At 42.0% G+C, this 20,449-nt stretch overlaps 1 protein-coding gene across 1 annotated transcript in view; it reads right to left on the bottom strand.

Moving 5' to 3' along the window:
* T265_01158 (hypothetical protein) overlaps nucleotides 1–20,449 on the bottom strand; it is a gene marked incomplete at both ends in the record, with an annotated part of 66,719 nt that overhangs the window by 21,957 nt on the left and 24,313 nt on the right. Inside the window, 6 exons of the mRNA XM_009165119.1 lie at nucleotides 3,109–3,222; nucleotides 6,441–6,538; nucleotides 10,812–10,928; nucleotides 14,317–14,414; nucleotides 14,507–14,551; nucleotides 14,598–14,640. Coding sequence (XP_009163383.1) covers nucleotides 3,109–3,222; nucleotides 6,441–6,538; nucleotides 10,812–10,928; nucleotides 14,317–14,414; nucleotides 14,507–14,551; nucleotides 14,598–14,640 — 515 coding nt within the window. The remainder of the gene's footprint in view (nucleotides 1–3,108; nucleotides 3,223–6,440; nucleotides 6,539–10,811; nucleotides 10,929–14,316; nucleotides 14,415–14,506; nucleotides 14,552–14,597; nucleotides 14,641–20,449) is intronic.

Genomic DNA, 20,449 nt, shown 5'->3' with positions numbered 1-20,449 from the left:
AAAACCGTGAACTTTGAGTTATCATCAGTGAAGTTGATCTAGATGGCGCATGATGTCCAGTGATGTTAAAGCTGCACAACATATGCAAGACGATATTTGTAGTCCGGGTAGTGTAACCAACTGTCGGCTTGATCGACGATATTCGTAGTTTCATTTTGATATTTTCGTGATCAGCTCAGGCGAGATCGTCCGCGCGTGGTCGCGTGACGGTACGTCGTTATGCAATGTTCCATTTGTCTGACGCCCAGCGTATCATTGCATTACGTAACGTAGATTGAGGAAGGAAAACCAGCAAAGATACTTCTTAACCGATGAGGAACTTCTAACACCACCGGTTCAGAATACGCATTTTTCAACAGAGTGTCTGCCAGAAAGGCGCTGTGTTTCTCATCAGAGTTAGAAACCGGTCCACTCAGCTTGTACACCGATTGTTAGCGGGAGATTCACGAACGGATTAATTCGTAGGATTTATGTTTTTAAACGACTGCCTTAGATTTAAATTTTAATCATTCATTCAGTTCAAAAATGAGAAATTGCCACTGACTTTTTTCCATGCAGCATTTTTAATGGTCACGTTAACCGACAAGAAGAGTTGGTCATATTGTGGTAGTCCTTCTGTAACGCTTTGGACATAAAGATTAAAAATCACGTCAGGTGGCTTTAGAACGATTTCGAACCGACAACCATCAGGAGGCGGGATTACCCACGCGCAACTATCCTAGAAATTAGGGTATTCTTGGACTTTTGAGAAAGAAATTCGCGAGAAAAGAACCCTCAGAGAAGGAAACCAATATTTCTGGCCTCATTGCTCCTTAGTTTGCAAGGACAAGGATGAGAGAGAACGGGAAGAGGAACAGGAATAGGGCAAAGTACTTATCAAATAATTTACAGAAAATGATATTCGAGAACCTCTATCATATATCACTGAACGTGGTTATACACTGATGTGTTTAATATCAGCGCGATCTCAAACTGTACTTCTTATTGATCAGTCCGGAGGTCAGCCCAAAGAATTGCTTTTTCCAGAGCAGACAAAGTAAATCTTGAACGAAGAGTTCTCAGTTTCACATTCTGAGTCATCTGTGACGAAGTTCGTGACAGCGCTACCAACGTTGTAGCTGTCACATATATCAGTCTGAAATTCCTGCAGATTGGCTCGTGTTAAGCGGTACTCACACACATGGATGCTCGATCACCCGTTTGACAGCTGCCACCCGTACTACACATAAGTACTTGACTCCACAAAAGATCTTAAATAGATGCCATCAATCTATAAGTTGATTGAGAGAAGCTTAATTGCACAAGAATTCAACACTCGAGGAGCCAGTCAACATGTGACCACGTGATGTGGTTTCCGTTATGGAAAGATGAATGGCGGTATGTCTTGTCCGAGAGGTCACACTGCTGATCAGCCATCTGTGGCCAAACGGGAAAGTGTTCAAACACCGGCCAGTAGGCCACGAGTTCGAAACACTCTGAGTGTTGTGAAACGTGCCCTGCTGTTTTTTCAATAAAGCTGAAACAGATTACAGTGTTTTTTCCTCTAACAGGATGAACTCTCAATTGAACATTATCAACAGGTTGAAAGCGTTCGATCCGATAAAAGGTATTTCTGCTAGTTCTGCATTTTAAAGATCAGTAAAGCTCAATATTATGGTTTAATTCACCCAACCTGAGGCTATTTTGGCGGCGCTCCAGGAAAAACAAGAGTGAGCACACTACTGGTAATTCAGTGGCACTGAGCTATTACGAATAGGTCGTTGCTGCTAACCAGTCCCCTGAGCTGCGGCACATTTTCGGCGCATTGCTGCCAAGTGTCTAAAGCCTGAGCAGGATCAGTCGAGACGCTGCGGTTGGGTTCGAACCATGGACCTTCTGGTCAGTAAGTTTGAGCCCGAACCACTGAGCTTCCTTGAGCTCCTGAGCTATTTCGAACTGGCCAGAAAGAACACCTCTGATAATATACCCCCGAAGACTCAGGCAAAACCATTTCGGACCCAGGGCTTGATAGATTATGCAAAAACTCCAGGTCGATCGATTTTTTCACTGCTGGTTTGGCCTTACTTCTATGTCCCAATTCGAAAGATGTACCAATCTAAGGGGAGAAATTCCAACTCGTACAAGGGAGCGAACATCCTGTCACTGCTAAAACAGCTTTCGCTTATTCTAAGTCATAAAATTCGGACAGGGTAGAGAAAATTCCTGTGATGTTCAAAGACTTCACATTCATGGGTATGTCACCGTGCGACAATTTGCTGCACATACTATCCGCGTAATCAACATTCGGTTTTCCAACTTAACCATGATCGTTTTGTGTGCAATTTCAATTGTGAACCTGTCAGGAATTTATGCATATATATGACCTCACCCTCTCAAGAAACCAGACGTTCAAAAAGCTTGTTTTCTTCACTTTTTCGGTGAAAGATCTGTGCAGGAAAATGAGGTTGCATTAGAGGGGGTCGGAGAAATGACCTTCTGATATGCACGCGCAAGGTTACAAGGTCGTACTGGAGAGGATACGTTATAAAGTTACGTTTGACTGCTACAGAGCTAATATACGGATCTTTCCCAGAATACGAGTACATGGAGCCGTATGACTATCACCTGACAAAAGATTTCAAACTGGTTTTTTTTTACAATTATTTGATGACCGAGCAACATCGTTGTTCCCATGTGGATCTGTCTAGAATGTGAATTTAAAACAGTTTAGATTATCCGCATCGGAAAGACATTAAAAACAGGTGTGCTTCAGTCACAAAAAATAGCCACACATGCATCCTGGGTGCATATTCAACGACTTATTTGCGCTGCTAAAATGGCGCGCATGTTGATCGATCGATAGAATGTTAGAAAGGAGTGTTAGTCAGCCACAAATTGTTATCCAGGTTGGAATTTGTTTGGCTGAAACGGTAAAATTGACCAACACCATCTTGTGTATCGGTCCAGGATTTTTTTTCGTACGCTTATCCCGAGCAGAGCTGCAGAGCCACATTTCGTAAAATATAAAACGAAAGCAGTAAAACCTGACCTACTCGTTGTTTTATGCTCCTGAGGATCGAATCGCTCCCATATGTAACAAATATGCATGCATTGAACACAACAGATTACCTGCAACGATTCCACCAATTTCGAATAATGTCCATTCCAATGAGACCATGATTAGTCCGGGAATAGCCAGTCGAAACCATCCACCCCAGTTCTGGATAAACTCCATTGACCAATCTAAAAAGACAAACAGAGTTCGCGATTGAAATACAGCACCTCAAGAAGATAGGAGAACCTTTCCATAAGTTCTACTTATCAGAATAATTCAGCAAGCAGGTATTTTCATTTTTACTACATAGATGGAATATTTGTGAAGTAAATACGACCAATCTCACCACCCTTTGACAATACGAACAAAGGGATGAGAACATAAGGTTTCTCGTGAGGGTCCACCTCTCCACAGTAAATGCTTTTCACATGGGGCGAGTAGAACGTAGGCTTACAGATGCCTTCTTCAGCATACCGATTGCGGTCACGGGTTGTCATGTGCAGAAAACAGCCAGTTTAAAAAACTCGTCAGCTTGATGAGCCATCCCCAAAGCCGGAGAAAAAAAACTGGCAGACTCCCATTAATCGAATGCGCACTTCAAGTGTACTTCATACTTTAAACATTAATGACAAAAGAAGAACCGGGGATTTACACCCGTTATGTGTCAGGCACGTGTTACTTTGTGCTTGGCTCGTAAGCGGTTGTTGTTGCTCTTCTCTCACGATTATCCGAACCGAGGCAAGCGGTGAGTCTTTTACGAGTGGAATAAATGCGTGTATAAACTTTCCGAAGGCGCTCTACTGCTAGGTGTATTTTGACTTCTTGTGGAATGCCGGTCTTCTCCGCTGTAATTTACTACTACACACCTGTTTTTCACAGTATGATGAGCAAGCTGAACGCTATACCACTGTTTGAGTGCAGCCCAAAGTCACTTTGAACGCTCTCGGTGGGGTATGTTATCCTCCAGTTTTTCAGCAAGCGTTGAAACCAGCCGCTAAATTAACGTAGTGGGTTTTAAAAACGGCGGGTCGTATTTTTTCGAAAATGCAAGTTTCGGTCTGCCACTCAACCGGAATCGGTGTTGACCTCAACCTAATGGCTATTTATTATCCGATTCTCTTATATTCGTTTTTCAACCCTCCGTATTGTGTTCTTGAAAGCGCGTAGCAATCAGTAGCATATCGTGCCGCTTGGAACACATCTCCGAATGTAGATTTCTGAAAATCCGTCCGGGATACTTGTTTCTTCATCCCATCCCAATCATGCTCATTGAATCCGTTTTTTTCCACCCCAGAATAATCGAGCGACCCTGGAGAGTGACTGCCAGTGCAGATATCTCGACCTGATTATCAATCCGGAAGTCCAAGCCAAAGATGATGTCATGACTCGTTAGAATGGCGTTCCACACAGCTGGGAGGTGTACCATGGCACGAAAAAGACCGTTACCTGATGAAGCTGCGTCCCCAACAATTGCATTTTACATTTGTAAAAGTCCACTGGTGTATACTATAAATACTGAGAAGATAAAAGTTTCCATTCACTGGTCTATGGGGATCAACTTTATGGAGCTCAAGGTCATACCGACCGCAGAGGTTAGCAGTCAGTGGTCTGGGACTAATTCACAACAACAAACCGAACATCGTCGTGAATGTCTTCGAGGCCTTCTTCTCAGCTCTTGCATCAACATAAGCAGGTCTGTTTTCGCGTCAAAAAACGTGCGTTCTTACGAAGGCTACCTGCTATAACATTGATAATGACGATGGTGAATGCATGCGCTTTCAGTGTTTGCGGAAGACACAAACCATTGTATTTATGCGAGCGCGATTCAATCAACTGCCTTGCTATACTAGTTGAGAGTCGTGGCGCTAGAGAAAACGGCGACGCATAATCATACAGTGAATAGCTAAGTCGAAGTAAAGTAAACCAGTCACTCTCATTTTCCTCACAACTGTTCCTAAATTTTCTAATCCCCACGTGTTCCCAATCATTGTAGTTTACCTGGCACTTTTCATGTCTGCTAACAAAGGCTTTCCACACCCGAGCATCAGTTTGAAGTTACGTGCTTAATTCGTCCCTTCGCCCAGTGTCATACAGACCAAAGCACGTGAGAATCTGTGTCCAATCATCTATTCCAAACGGTTAATTAAATTCCGTAGACAGAAAGGACACAGTGACGTCACGCCTAATCCACGGATGTGTGATTGATCATTCAACCAGAACATTTTGGGCTGTAATTGACCTCAGAATGCAGATTCCGGAGCTGTTAACTTTGCCGTGAGAGCAACACTTTTTGATACAACAGTAATAACAAAATACTGATTTTCCGATTATTTCAACCGAAGAATTAGAATCCGAGATAAATGGATTCAAAATTTGAAGTTATGCCATTCTTATATTCTCTTCCTTTTGTAGCAATTTGTTTCGAATTTTGCACCCATAAACTAGTAGGACTTATGAGTTTTCTAGCACCCCAACTTTAAAAAATGTGATGAACTGGTTAATTGGACTCTCTTCGAACATGACGAAGGATGACGTAACAAGAGCTGGTGTAGAAACAATCATACGCTCAGTTTGTCAACGCGAGAAAGCTTATCCAATTATCCATCATCAAAAAGAGTGAGTACATCATTATCAATGATACTCTAGCGATACGCAGACCATAAACGTAATACACTACCTATAAGGTTCCTGAAAATTCTTCGACGTCCTAAGACCATTACTGATCAACGTGGTTGTGTTCCTCAACCACGGGCAACTGATCCGCTGTATAATCTTGCATGTGTCACAAACTGCACCGATCTTGAGGGCCTTGCTGAAGTAAGCTAATGCAATGGCTCTCTGTGAGCACCCTTACCTTATCAGGACTGCGCAGCTATACATGACAGTTGCACTCTTTTCACATCAGCTTGGAAACCTTCGACGGAAACCACTTAACTCGGTGTGAATTAATGAACTGGCCTTTGAATAACCGCAGACAAATACTTTGATTGGCTCTTTATATTTATCTTGACCAAAAACGCAATAAAAATTGTATAACTGCGAACCTTAGCAATATATGTGCATGAGATTGTTTTGGACTAAAACGCAATGTGAAGCTCACAAAACTGCATAGCACGACGAAAAATGCTCTAGAAAACTCATTATGTTAGCTTTTGTCCACGTGTGCCCACCTATGTCGTGGGAGACTGACGAAATCAAACGAGAACTTATGGTGATCCATTGTGGTAGAAGGCATTAGACTGACAAGCACAGCCACCAGATGACCTCTTATTCTGTTCTGTCCCGTGTTTCCCTTTACGTTAGCAAGATTTGCAGATCATTCTTAAGTAATATCCATGTAGGAATCACTAAAATAGCACTATTTTCGGTGTCCATAGTGAAATTTTAGAAAAACGAGAGGGCTCACTTGAGAATGGCTTGATTATTTTCTTGGAAAATGCAATATAGCAGAGAAAGCAGACATCTTGGAAGAAATAGGCCAGAGTCTGAGCGATGGCTGCCCCGCTGTAATAGAAACAAACATGTCGCACAAAAGAAAACATGATTGTAAACCAACAGGACTGGATGTGAACCAAGGATTCCTAGACAGTGACACAATCGTTTGCATTTTACCACATGGAGGTGAACGAAGAGGAGAGGATCCTTGTAATGACTCACCACGGTTACTCGAGCTGTCTCTACACCTACATGGGCAATCTGGGAGAAATGCGAAGTGCAGTCGTCCACGACACCCCATTGAGCAAATCGATCAATTCAAACACGCCTCATTGAAAATCGCACGAGTGAGAAATGCGAGTGAAACTAATTTACACACGATCTCATTATCTGAGATGATCAATCAAAAGGTGTGAACAAACTTTTTTATTGATTCTGATTGCAATGGCAATTGTAATATTTGACTTGTAGTTTGCCGAAAAATCAGTGGGCACTCAGGCCAGTGAATTAATTCAACAGAAACACTTTACATTCAGCATTGCATGCTGAAAACAAATTCGCAATGAGGCCGCACAGATACGGCAAGGATTTTATTTTCTCACAAAAAATTAATTGAACAGAAGAATTATTTTAAAATGAGATTGTCGATAAAATTCTTTCAGAAAGAAATTAGGTCTTCACTGCAGTTTAGATTGCACCTTTCCATTCATTTATGGTCCTTTGTACAACTTTTGTGTTCCTACGTGGCTTCTGAAATGCACTCAATTTTCAGCAAACTAGAAGAGAACATGGCAGGTACGAATTAAACTCCCATCCAGATCAATAACAAAGACGATGATTGATGCGAACTCCCTTTTATTTTGTAAGTAACCTTGAGTGTTTGCGGTTGAGTATCTCAGTTCTGATATTTTCAAACACATGTAGAAGTAACTTGAAAGTGAAATACATCATCGTTAACATCAACAACATGACCCTAGTACAAAACCTCCATACAGTTATAAGGTCTTTCTGGTGACGGGTTGAAGGATGGAGGTCGAGATCGGCCCTATGTTCCTGTGGAAAACAATTAAGTACAAGGTAGACATGGCTTCGAGCACCAACGCCAGAAACTCATCTGAGTGTGATATCGAAGATAGACACCACCATAGGAATTGATCCATCGTCGTTTGAGAATCTTCCCGCACATGAGGCCACCATACAATGACAGACAGACTTGAGCATGGCATTCCCAATAAGAGGTGGGCTCCGTAATAGGGCCAGTCAGGTACCACTTCTTGCAGGGTTTCTAACTATGTGCCAGAAGAAGCAAGTGAGATTAAAGATGCTAATATCCCACAATACTCAGTTGAAGTTTTGGCGCTGCGAAAACGCGGACAGTCCGACGCGAACCCTTTGCGAGCAACAGTTTAGAGTCAAAACAGTGCCTTTTTCTTGGACGGTGGTAAGACATCAAGGCATATGTTCTAACCACTTTAACTTGATAAGATTTTAAGTGGTTCCAAGGGATCCGATTCATTATTAAATATTTGCTTAAATCAAAGCTGAAAAGAGGGAAATCTTCACACAATAAATGTGCAGAAGTCTATGGAAGAAAAAATTCGTCTTCACAAGCATACAATCTATCCAAAATCAACCCAAAGTCGGGACAGATCGAAAGTGTCATCTGTTTATCCATTCATTTTTACTACGGGTTTGCGTTGAAATGAAATTGACCCAGAAGAGGGTTGAAACCAAGGTCACGAGGCAAGCATATATTGATTTTATCGATCTTTTAAGTAGTTGTAATCACGTCCTACTTAGTCAGGAGATGTTCAACCCATTCCTTCAGTGTAATGAAACATGACGATGAGAGTAGATAACCGAATCTTTGAAGTCAAACATCAAAATACTATGCGAGTGCTCTCTCTTATTTGAGGGTTGTTCAGCAGTCAGAATCGTACCATTCGAAGAATGCTTACTTCTGCTCTGAAATCAAGGGTGTTTTTGTCAAACAAAGGTCATTTCTAACCAATATGCGGCATGTTCAAAATGATTGATGCCTCAAATCCTCATGTTGTAACTACTCAATTCGAATCTCAATTCGCACCTACAAGCTCTTATTTGCGGCTTTGATAACCATCGTTTTCTTCTCATCCCTTCATTTTTCACACCTTCGAAGGAAAGTTATGTTCGAAAATCAGTGAATAAGTACTTAGAATTCACCAGTGACATAAACGACACCGGGCTGTATGGGTGACCGCCAGCTGATTGTGTTACGCTCAATCTTTCGCAAGAAAACTTTAGCAGAATAACCAACCTTTCACCAAATGATCAGAATCATCTTGGAAAGAGCCGCCTGGTTTGAAGACCGTGCATTAGTTATATCCGATGAGGAATCGTTTTGAACACATATGTACACGGCCTTGGAAAAAGCGAAGCTCATCAGCGCACAATGCTTTTGCCTTCAAAACCCTTACAAGTGGAGTAAAACTTTTGGCGCCAAAATGTTGCATTTTGTTGCGCATGTGCTCAAACCAGAAATCATCCTAATCTACGTTCACGATTTTGCAGCCCATCAAATTTCATTGTCCATTGAAGCAATCATACTTCTAGCATAAAAGTCTGATGAGATACTTTCCAAGCATCGCTGAGACCCCGGGATACCTCAACGGGGCTCTGAACTCAACCGCCTGATTGCTTTGGTGCATCAGGGACTAAATTCGAAAATTCAATTCCATTGTGCGGATGCTGAGCGCCGGCAAAGACCGAACAGGCACCTCTGAGCCGATCAAGACTGGTACGATCCAGTCTACCATCGATCGCAGAGGCAATTGAAATCCGACTGCTGAATGCACCCAAAAGAAACTTGTGCGACCTCTGAACTTCAACTTGCCTGTGAAAAATCTGGTCTCACAAGCCTGTCTGTTGTTGATATCAGTTATCTGACTTCATGACCCACTGATCTATCCCTCAATCAAAATCCTCTTCCTTTGATTTGCATTTCCCAAAGTATCTGTAAACCCGATATTAACCTTTTTCATTTGATTTCTGATAAGATATAAATTCGCGATACATTAGCCAGGAAGAGTAATCACAGAAAACCAGATTTGTACGCTACCTTCATTGTTCTCATGGTTTCGAGTTTATTTCCTACTTTTCATTCTGTGGGATGGAAATTTGCGTAATATTCATAGAGTATTGTCTGATGTACTACGTCGTTCATTCTTTATGAACCTTTGATAAACAACTTAGATAAGGCACGTAGCCACGTAGTAAATCAACCCACCATTGTCTCATCTTGGTGCCAAGAGTTGTGAGTGAAGTAATTTCATACCAGTTTTCCTGACTGGAAGCAATTCAACAACCCGTAAAATTTGCGCGACATATAGTTGTGCGAACCAACAAACTTAACCGTTCTAATCACTTACTTACAAGGAATTATATATCCTTAATTTCAGTTACGAACTCAATGATTAATGTTACTCAAGTTGCATTCTCTGCTGAAACACAAAAGTAATTCAAAAGCGACGCAAGTATGGTTGTTGACTTTTCCGCTGAGCTGGGCAATTTGATTGCAAACGTTTCATCACCAATCGAGTTGACATCATCAGTGCGTTTTTGGGAGCGTAGTGGTGCCGAAGGGGGGGTTAGTGGTTGTGCAACGTTCAGACGCTCGCAATCAAATTACCAAGCTCAACGGACAATCCAACGACCATCTACGCTCCCTGAGCTACTAACATTTTCATCCGTGACACAAGTAGGCCAGTTTAGCATAAAGAATACAGATGCCGGGGTCCGAACTTGTATCATGCTGGACGAGTGAGCAAATAGACTCACGAATCAAACATATTTAACGGTTCTCTACCTGACCGATCGCAAGTAAAGAAACCGTAGGTTCTAGTCTTGTCAAACGTCATACGTGTGTGGAAGCTTACATCACAGCTAACCTTGAGATGAGGCCGACAACTGAGGTGTTCAAACTCTGACCGGAGGGTCACTTGTTGGAGACTTCCCGAGTTTCGTGAGATGTGCACTGTTTGATGGTTCCCAATAAGGATGAAACAGCTGTACAGTTCTTTTCTTGTTTTTTGGCAGACAACTTCAACTCTAGCCCAACTATCAAATTCCGCTTAAAAAATAAATTGCCACGTTCTACCACTAGCTTTCGTGTGTACTCATTTATGTGCTCGTGCCGAGCATAATATGTTGGTCGTCGACAAGGCATTTGTCAGACAGAATGCGAGAACGCAATTCCGTATCTCTGGGTGGCAGTGGAAAGAAACCAGGCTCAAGCGCGATTGCGTCACATTTGGCCGAATCTAGTCATGTCATAGACAAGCAGCAGGCCTTCACCATCATATACCGGGTACCTCTGAGCGGACCACGACTGGTACCATCCAGACTGATATCGATCGCAGAGGCGATTGGAATCCGTCTGCTGGATCCGCAACTTTGCATCCAAAAGAAACTTTTGCGACCTCTGAACTTGAACTGGCCTACGAAACATCCCTTATCCAACCTTCCCTTCCTTCGATTTCAATTTTTCTAAAGTGTATATAGCCCCTATCCTAACCGTTTCCACGTGATTTCTGCTACCATATAAATTTGTGATGTATTAGCTAGGAGGAACAACCACAGAAAACATGCTTTGTTCGCTACCTTCTTCGTTCTCACGAGAATTGATTCTCCATCTGTAAATAATCAGATGTGGAAATCTCATGCTTTCAAAATTCTTGTCTTCCCCACATTGTCATAAATGCTATAAACGTGTTACCAAATCGGGAGTGGCGGAACCTAGCTATTAGGCAGAGGAGTGATGATGTGCACAAATATAATGTAGGACAGAGTGTATCATAGCACGGTCGGTGAGCGGAACTCCTTGCAGGTTGCTCTTTTTTGGTACTTTGGTTCACTTACAATCCCTTTCCTTACCATGTTTTGGCTCGTACCACGTGAGTGGCCGCTGTAGTTTGTCCGCATTATTGACAAATGTACCTCNCTGTACAGTTCTTTTCTTGTTTTTTGGCAGACAACTTCAACTCTAGCCCAACTATCAAATTCCGCTTAAAAAATAAATTGCCACGTTCTACCACTAGCTTTCTTTATGTGCTCGTCCCAAGCATAATATGTTGGTCGTCGACAAGGCATTTGTCAGACAGAATGCGAGAACGCAATTCCGTATCTCTGGGTGGCAGTGGAAAGAAACCAGGCTCAAGCGCGATTGCGTCACATTTGGCCGAATCTAGTCATGTCATAGACAAGCAGCAGGCCTTCACCATCATATACCTCTGAACCGATCACGATTGGTACGATCCAGACTAATCTCGATTGCAGAGGCGATTGGAATCCGTTTGCTGGATTCGCAACTTTGCATCCAAAAAAAACTTGTGCGACCTCTGAACTTGAACTGGCCTACGAAACATCCCTCATCCAACCTCCCCTTCCTTTGATTTCTACTTCTCCAAAGTGTATGTAGCCCCGATCTTAACCTTTTCCACGTGATGTCTGGTACCATATAAATTTGTGATGTATTAGCCAAGAGGAACAACCACAGAAAACAAGCTTTGTTAGCTACCTTCTTCGTTCTCACGAGAATTGATTCTCTATCTGTAAATAATCAGATGTGGAAATCTCAAAGGATTATTTATTTATCGGCTGATATCTGATACCTTCAAAATCCTTGTCTCCCCCACATTGTCATAAGTGCTATAAACATGTTACCCAATAGGGAGTGACGGAACCTAGCTATTAGGCAGAGGAGTGATGACGTGCACAAATATAATGTTGGACAGAGTGTATCATAGCACGGCCGGTGAGCGGAACCCCTCGCAGGTTGCTCTTTTCTGGTACTTTGGTTCACTTACAAGCCCTTTCCTTACCATGTTTTGACTCGTACCACGTGAGTAGCCGCTGTAGTTTGTCTGCATCATTCACAAATGTACCTCTTGTCCGTATACAATGCAGTCCGATTCGATGGACTCTTCACGCATCGTCGCTCGTTTTCTTGCTCAATGTGTAAGTTTAAAGCCGAAACACAGCGTACTGGAGTAATAGTTCGACGTTTCGATTGGCGTGGCTAATCTTCTTCACGGAGTTCCGCAGTCAGTTCTGTTAGAAATGACATAAAGATGCACGGCTATGGAAGTCACGAGGTTGTGGTACTCACTGGTGCAGTGGTTCTCATGCTCATAATGCGTATTTTGGGAAACTGGACGGAAGAGTACGGAGGCTAACATAAGTAATAGGATGGTCTTGTCCTAGTGCTGAGTAAAAGTTCTACGTTTTGTCGGGGATGAATGCGGAACGATACTGTGATATTTCGATTCTAAGGAATTTTCTACATGCAAAGCAAGCCAGAATTAGGGGGCTTGTAAATCACAACGGAAATGATGAGTGTGTAGGTAAGAACATTTCGAACAGGTGGTCTCTTAACTGGCACGTATACACAGATGTACATTTTTGCCAGTAAAAAACTGCATTGAATGTTTTGTTTTTGGCACAATATCTGTCTAATTTATGCACCGAAACTTCAAGTAACCAATTCAGAATCCTGAATAAACTCCTCTTTTCGGAGACCTGCTGGCCAAAATATATCGAACTTAGAAAAAAGTTGACCAGGTTTCGGCAAATGCTGAATGTGTATGTAAAATTAACTGTTTCGGGTAATTTTGCTCTATCAAAAGTATGATTTTTTGTAAAGGCAAACCATTGGCTATTTCCTATTGTACACTCAGGGTACACCCTACATAAGTCACACTAGTCCCATGTAATCAGTGTAAACTTTGATATGAGGTAACTGTCAGCATTCAGGTGATCGTATCCAAGGCCTTCCAGTGATATGTTTTCTCAGCTCCAGCGAGGCACATCCCTTTGCAGTGCATAGCAGCAACGCACAATTTGTTATGAACTACTTACCTACATGGCGTTTCAGCGGTCTCATAGAAGGGAGATTCAGCTTGGTTTCAGGTGAGTCCATGTCAAAACTAAACCGGTATGCAAATGAGTGTATTTCGTTAATTTCGTGCAATTTGGGTTCACGTGGAACATAAGGTTAACGGAAACTCGAGAGGAACACGCCTACTTGAGGAGCCCCAAAAAGGGTGAAACCGATCCTGGGACGTCAAAGTGTTTTCAGCAACCTTATGAGCAGTGTGTCATGCCTCTACATGTATCGCGATATCTCGAACATCGTACGAAATGAAACATGAGATGGCCTGATGCAGCACATTCAGTCGCTTAAAAACATCATAAACGATAAGTCCAGCTGGGGTCCAGGTGAATCTACCTTAAAACTAAGTTGATTTGCAGATGAGTGTATTTCGTTTACTCTCACTCCCTTAAGGACCTCTTAATTACCATCGGACCAAAATTCAAACGTGTTCCTTCTGGCAATATGGGACACTGGATAGATTCTGTGTACTCAAGCAAGTTTGTTTCGATTTCAGAAAAGCCTCATATTATGAGCTAAGTTTGCGTCACGGTAACTTATTCTTAGGTCAGTACGTCATCCAGGTATTCCTTGAAATCGGAAAACCTCATTGGTAAGGAGTCATGTGTAAGGTCATATGTAAGTCATATATGTAGGTCATGTGTAAGGCGTAGGGCGAAATCCGATCGACCAAGTCTAGGTAACAAAATGCGCATTTATTTCTTATCTATCACACCAATCGTAAAGTATTCGGTGGTTTTCATGCGGTGACTGGACATCAACGCAAGAACCTGCTTACTTGGTTCTGTCCCTAAGTCCATTGCGCATGGTATTTAGGGACGTGTGAACATTGACTGGTGGTCACAATGTCACAGTACAAATGGTGCATTTTATTTCGCAGCAAGGTTAATAATTTTGCATAGCCAGTTCCAACACTTACTTGATCCCAAGTTGCAGATGATAGAGTAGGATGTAGTGCAGGAGTGCATTTACGCCATTCGTGATGACGATAATAAACAGCGAAATGTAGACGCGATTCTACAACGGAGAAAAGGATGAAGATCATTCAACATACCAGCCTCGTCTTTGAACAGTTAGTGCTCAACAGCTTGAATCAGTGAATGACTCACCTGACTTTGCACGTATTTAGTCAGTAATTGCGCCCAGGCACAAAACTGAAAACCAGTAATATGAGTGAGAAATGCTTGTTTGTCAACTCACTATTAATGCCGGGATAAGCCGAACGAGGAGATCGGCCGTCATTCTGTGGAGCAGAAAATAGTTAAAGTGAAGAGTGCATAAGCATCTTAAAAGTACAACAGCGTCAGTTTGAATCTGTTGAATGTGACAAACATTCTGTGTGGAACAGAATCATACGTTGAAAGAATATACTTCTGTAAGGTACTGAGCTGAGTGCTATGTCGTTATCTTATCCTTGCTAACAGCGTTGACACTTTCATACCTCATGCCATGGTGAAAAAGACTCATCTAGTATATTGGATGAAGAATTGACCACACCGAATCTTTGCACAATGTTTGCCGAGAAAACTCAAAGGCCGTATTGTAAAAATGAACGTAAAACTAGCTGTCTAGCTGACGTGACTGGTCCACATTATGGCTTCTGACCTTATTTAAGGCTGAGAGTTGTAAACTTTTCTTTACTTACGGAGCTCTGCGCGTGTCAAAAGTATCGCCCATGCGCAATTCAGCTACGCGTTGCAGCCACTATAACTGTGCCTTCTTCTTCGGGGTGTCACCAACTATAAGCCTGAATTTAGGAAAGAAACTCCACACACCAGCAGACAAAAGTTGTTTGGAATTCAATTAGACAGGTACCATTATCAGCGAGAATAATTTGGTTTCCTAATCCTTCGAAAAGTGATACAAACGAGCTTCATGATCCAGAAACTCCGATTAGCTGACGATGATATGCAGCTGACTGTGTTCGCTTGCTACTGAAATATTCGGGCCATAAGATTATCATTTGAATAAGAAATCAAATGAGGTTCTAGCGTTGACAGATGAACTTCAACGTGACATATCATTGGCTTGTGGGGACCGGTTATTTAGTAAAAATGTTTCTATACGGTAAAATTATCATGTTGGAGGTCGTGAGTGAGAACATCGGAGCTACAGACCCCAAATTCACAATTTTAGGCAGAGCAATCGCTCAGCTGCAACACCCTTTCAGTGCCTAGCTATCATGCCACCAGAAGGATGCGCGAGGACTGGGATACTACCAGGTTGCCCAAGCCTAGATAGGGGAAGTCGAGAGGCAGAGGTCGGACCTTCCGGTCAGCGAATTCGCGCTCTTACCACCGAGCCATCTCGCCCCCAAAATAAGCACTAGTCAGTTGCACACAGAAAACCAAGTAAAACAGCTACTTGAGGAAATTTCTATTGCTACACTATGCTTAGTTCTGATTGTCCCTCCATGACACTTAAAAGCAGCTGCTACTGTTGATTACGATGATAATTACTTCCCAGTTGGGTTTGTTTTCAGAATGCAATATAGAAAGTCGCATATGGGCGCATATCTGTCCCTCCATGACACTTAAAAGCAGCTGCTACTGTTGATTACGATGATAATTACTTCCCAGTTGGGTTTGTTTTCAGAATGCAATATAGAAAGTCGCTTATGGGCGCATATCAATCTGTGTCCAAGCCCAGTTAATAAAAAAACTGTTGCACACGCTTGTGTTTGAATCGTGGATCAACGTTCTACAGTAAGCATATTTTGGTCTTCTATGAAAGTGGGAATCCAGATAACGACCGCTATCCACAAGCTGACCCATTGTACGGCAAACGGAAGAAAGTGGAAATTAACGTCACCGAACAAGCAGCTCGCAGGAGGGAACCATTGAATTATTGAGTTCTCTACAATGAATGTGAGACTGTTATTTCGTCTGACAATGCTGTTTTCTTCAGTCGTTAATAGTGAGCTGCAATTTTCGGCAAGATCCACGTGGATAGGTCGGGGCGCGATTCTGTCAGTATACGTTAAATGTCATACTACTATTTGTGGCCTAGTAGCGCAAAATTTTGCGTGGTTTTATCGGGACTGTGCCCGGATGACAGTGAGGAATCACTGCAACATGATTTGCCTGTGATCGAAGTTGCCGCAGTGCTTTCAATGAAATTTTGAGTTCATCTCTAGAAAGGGAATCCAGAATTTGAAGCAATTTCTTTCGCTAATTGGACTCAGGTGTCGCAACGACCACGTGAATTACATACAACGAGTACTACTGGTTCCATGCCACCAGTATCTCAAAAGCATTGCCAAATTTATTATTAGGGGAATTTAGTAAAATTTCAAAGTTTTTCGTACAACTTGGCACCCTTTATACTGTCCAGTCTAGTGAGTTCCGTTAATATAATGGTAGCTGGTATTAGAGTAGTCCTATGATGGACCGGTAAAAAAATTACCTTCAAAAAAGCCAATCTTCGCAAAACCCCTAAATGCCCCAATAAATAGTTGATTTGCTCTACGAAGTGGAGAAAAGCAGCAACAGTGGTTCTGTACTATCAGGCGAAATCACTTTCTATGTTTTGGAACGAGAATTTGAGTGCACCTGTATTGCAAAGTTTCGGTCATTTTTAGATGAATACGGGTTTCGCCCCAATGACGTCGAATTAGAAAGCTGAATTATTCTGGAAATTTCCAATCCAACCATGGTTTTACTGGTCTGGCCAGGTTCAACCCTCGACAAGGCCCAACAGAGAAACGATAACTGTCCTGGTCAGGACTTCCCAGTCAGGTAGCGTGACACAATATCTGGTTCATTGGTTCAAGCCCGAACTGCCAGTAAAGGTAACTAATTTAATAAAAGAAAAGTGATAGTGATTCCCCTTTTACTTTCAATACAAGTACTGCCAGACGACCATTGAGAAGCGCATTTATGTTAATCGCAGACATCACACGGTGCTTCAGGTTTAATCCGCTTAGTCTAACAGACAAGGTTGAATAAAAGTGTAGAATTCTGGTTAAAAATCACAGAAAAATCTGCATATTTTGGTGTTGGAGGCCATAAAAATCGGTTTACGTACGCTTAATTGATTCAGTTTACTAGTTTTTCATCAAGACAGTTATGTTTGTGCAGCAGGTTTTTATTAAAACACTACAGATGAATTCGGGAGAAGAGTCATGTGACCAATCGATATTATTCGAATTTGTAGACCTGGGGTGATAATAGGGTGACAGTCAACAGACCAACATTATTTTCCCTAAGAAAGATAAGTGGTTTGTCATGGTCAGTGCTGTGACAGATCAGCTGACTACAGCTTCTTTCATTGGCTGTGGCCAGTCATTCACCAAAAATAATCACAAAACTTACGTTGCAATCACTGGGTTCTGTCCAAGAAGCAGCAAAACAGGTTCCGTAGAAATGTACAGTGCCGCACATGGTATGCAGCAAAGGGTGACGAGAGTGAACGCTAAAAGGCGGATGAACCGATTGGTAGAAGCGTTCTACTTCTGACAAACTCTGCGCACAAAAAGCCCGATTAGTGCAAAGTGTGAATGTTTATTCGGTCAAATTTGAAATGTAGCTCTATTTCGCTTTATTACCGTCCGTTTTAATGGGAAGAGAAAAAGAGAATGATAAAATTACACTGATTTCTTTTAGACATCTTTACTAATTGTGGTGCTATTTCGCAATCGTTTTGTTTAGTCATGAACCGTCATGTTTAAGCAAGTAAATAACAATGTATGATAGAAATGGCCCTTCTTAGTGAGTCATATCTTGACGGATTCATGGAATGTCACGTGTCTAAAACCTCAAACTGACACAGAACATTTTTTTCTCACAGTTATGGCATTAGACATTGGTTGATATAACGAACTACTAACTACCGTTTAATGAAGAGACTAATAGTATTTATTTTTCATATAGTTGGCACGCAACGCCATAAGGAATTAAAATACGAGGGTATGTGTTGTCAAAACGTTCAACTGACGTCGGCACACAGAAAAATTATGCTCTCTTGCATTCCGGGTAGCACTGACGTGTAAAGGTAAACTAAAGTATTATTAATTACAGAGTTAAACCCCAATCCGAGGTTATCTATTTCCCCAAAGTACCAAGTGCCTCCCGTTTATATCAAATCCTCCCCATGATTCATCTAGAACGAGGCCCCATCGTGGGGACATCAAAAGCTGAGTCGCTCTGACTATACTTGTCAAGCAGGTTTGTTTTACATCAGGTATTGACGGGGAAATGGATTCTTCTTCGGATGCCCCAATGATATCATCTGCTTCAGAGGGGAGTTAATTTTAATAATCACGTGAGCGGTATTTCAAGAAAAATCGTTATGCTGTGGAACGTTGTGATGGCACGCTTACTAGAAATTCTAAAGGGTCTTATAGAGCGATGCACTGATATGTGCACAGCTCATGGAGAGGACAGTAAAATCTTTATTTTATGGAAAACACATCTGGGAGAAATATCAGGTCTTTGATTCTTTTCAAACGTTAAGTGTAAAAGGCCTGGCTAGCAATGTGCTGCAAGGAGCGATGCACTGATATGTGCACAGCTCATGGAGAGGACAGTAAAATACGTCCTTTATGGAAAACACATCTGGGAGAAATATCAGGTCTTTGATTCTTTTCAAACGTTAAGTGTAAAAGGCCTGGCTAGCAATTCATTGTGCTGCAAGATCTCAACCATCAGAGAAAAATACCCAGCTTTTTTTTGACTTGATGCACTACTCATTAGGTTGCTGAAAAGTCTTTGGCAGCCCACGACTAGCTTCGCCCTTCTTGGAGTTCATCAGATAAGCAAAGTATCTAAGCTTTCAACAACGTTATGTTCCAATTGAACCCGAATCGCATGAAATTAGTGTGCAACACTCATTTGCATGCCATTTTAGCTTTGACGGGTGACTCATCTGGAACCCACTTGAATCCCCATTTATTCTTTATTCGGTTGACAGAAAATATGTAATATAAGTGAGCTTTGTTACTTAGACAATCACAGATTGCTTCACACTTACGGAATACTAAGATTTTTAGAGCTATCATGCTCCACATGTCCTAAACTGGCTCAATGGCTTTTCGGTCACCCACGAAGTAAGCCAGTTCTATCAAAGTTGGGGAGAGACTTACATTGAAGTCCGTTGGAGCATATGTAGATTGCGAAACGGTTTCTCTTGGTTTGGAGATCAAATCAAGAGCTATTTTTAGCCGCCGTCAAGCAACAGATGCAGACTAGTCACTGATTTGATTCAGAACTCCTTGTTCCCTGAGGTTTTGCCAACAAAACCCCAAAATATTCATCCAGAATGACAGCCACGTTCAGCTCAGTGTCCGCGAATAGTGCTGCAGGTTGATGCGGTCCTGATCACCTGACATCTGCTTTAACGAATGCTCACTTTACTCCGTTCAACAATTTGACTACTCCTTGTATATAACTCACGTTTTTTACGTCTCATGGATGAGAATTATGTAAAACAAATATCAACATTCTGAGACGTATATCCTCAGTCCACATTGCTTGAACTGAGGTACAATTTACAATCAGACCATCAAACAACCGAGCGGTGGCCCGAATACCAAATATGTTGCACGGGTCAGGTGATTTCGTGCTTTACCGCACTGCTATTTAAATCCCCATGCTGTGTTCCAAACGGAAAATTTTGCCGCCCGACTTGACAGCTATAAATGTTCACGTGATACTGTTCAAATCATTAAACGATACCGAATACGCGGTGGTTATCCCGCTTTATTGTTTGCGTTCAACGGATAAAATTTCTGAAATTAGTTTACTATCCAGCCGTTGTCAATTTTCCACTTTAATTTGAAGTTGTATTAGTGCTGATTGTAGTGTGACAGATGAGGTGAATGCACGAATCTGCAAGGCTCGGGCCGCGTTTGCTAATTTGAGACACCTATGGCGTCAGAATGGTTTATCCCTGAATCTCAAAGGACGTGTGTATCAAGCTACAGTACGGGCTGTTTTGTTGTATGGCTGGTAGACTTGGTCTATTCGAGCAGCGGAACTGAGACGTCTTCAGGTGTTCGACAGTCGTTGTCTCAGAACCATAGCTCGTGTGGGTTGGTGTCGGCGAATCCGTAA

This window comes from Opisthorchis viverrini (genome assembly GCF_000715545.1).
Source record: "Opisthorchis viverrini unplaced genomic scaffold opera_v5_12, whole genome shotgun sequence".
Taxonomy (NCBI): Eukaryota; Metazoa; Platyhelminthes; class Trematoda; order Opisthorchiida; family Opisthorchiidae; genus Opisthorchis; species Opisthorchis viverrini.
The sequence above is the reverse complement of the archived record's forward strand: the minus strand, read 5'-3'. Positions and strand labels throughout refer to the sequence as shown.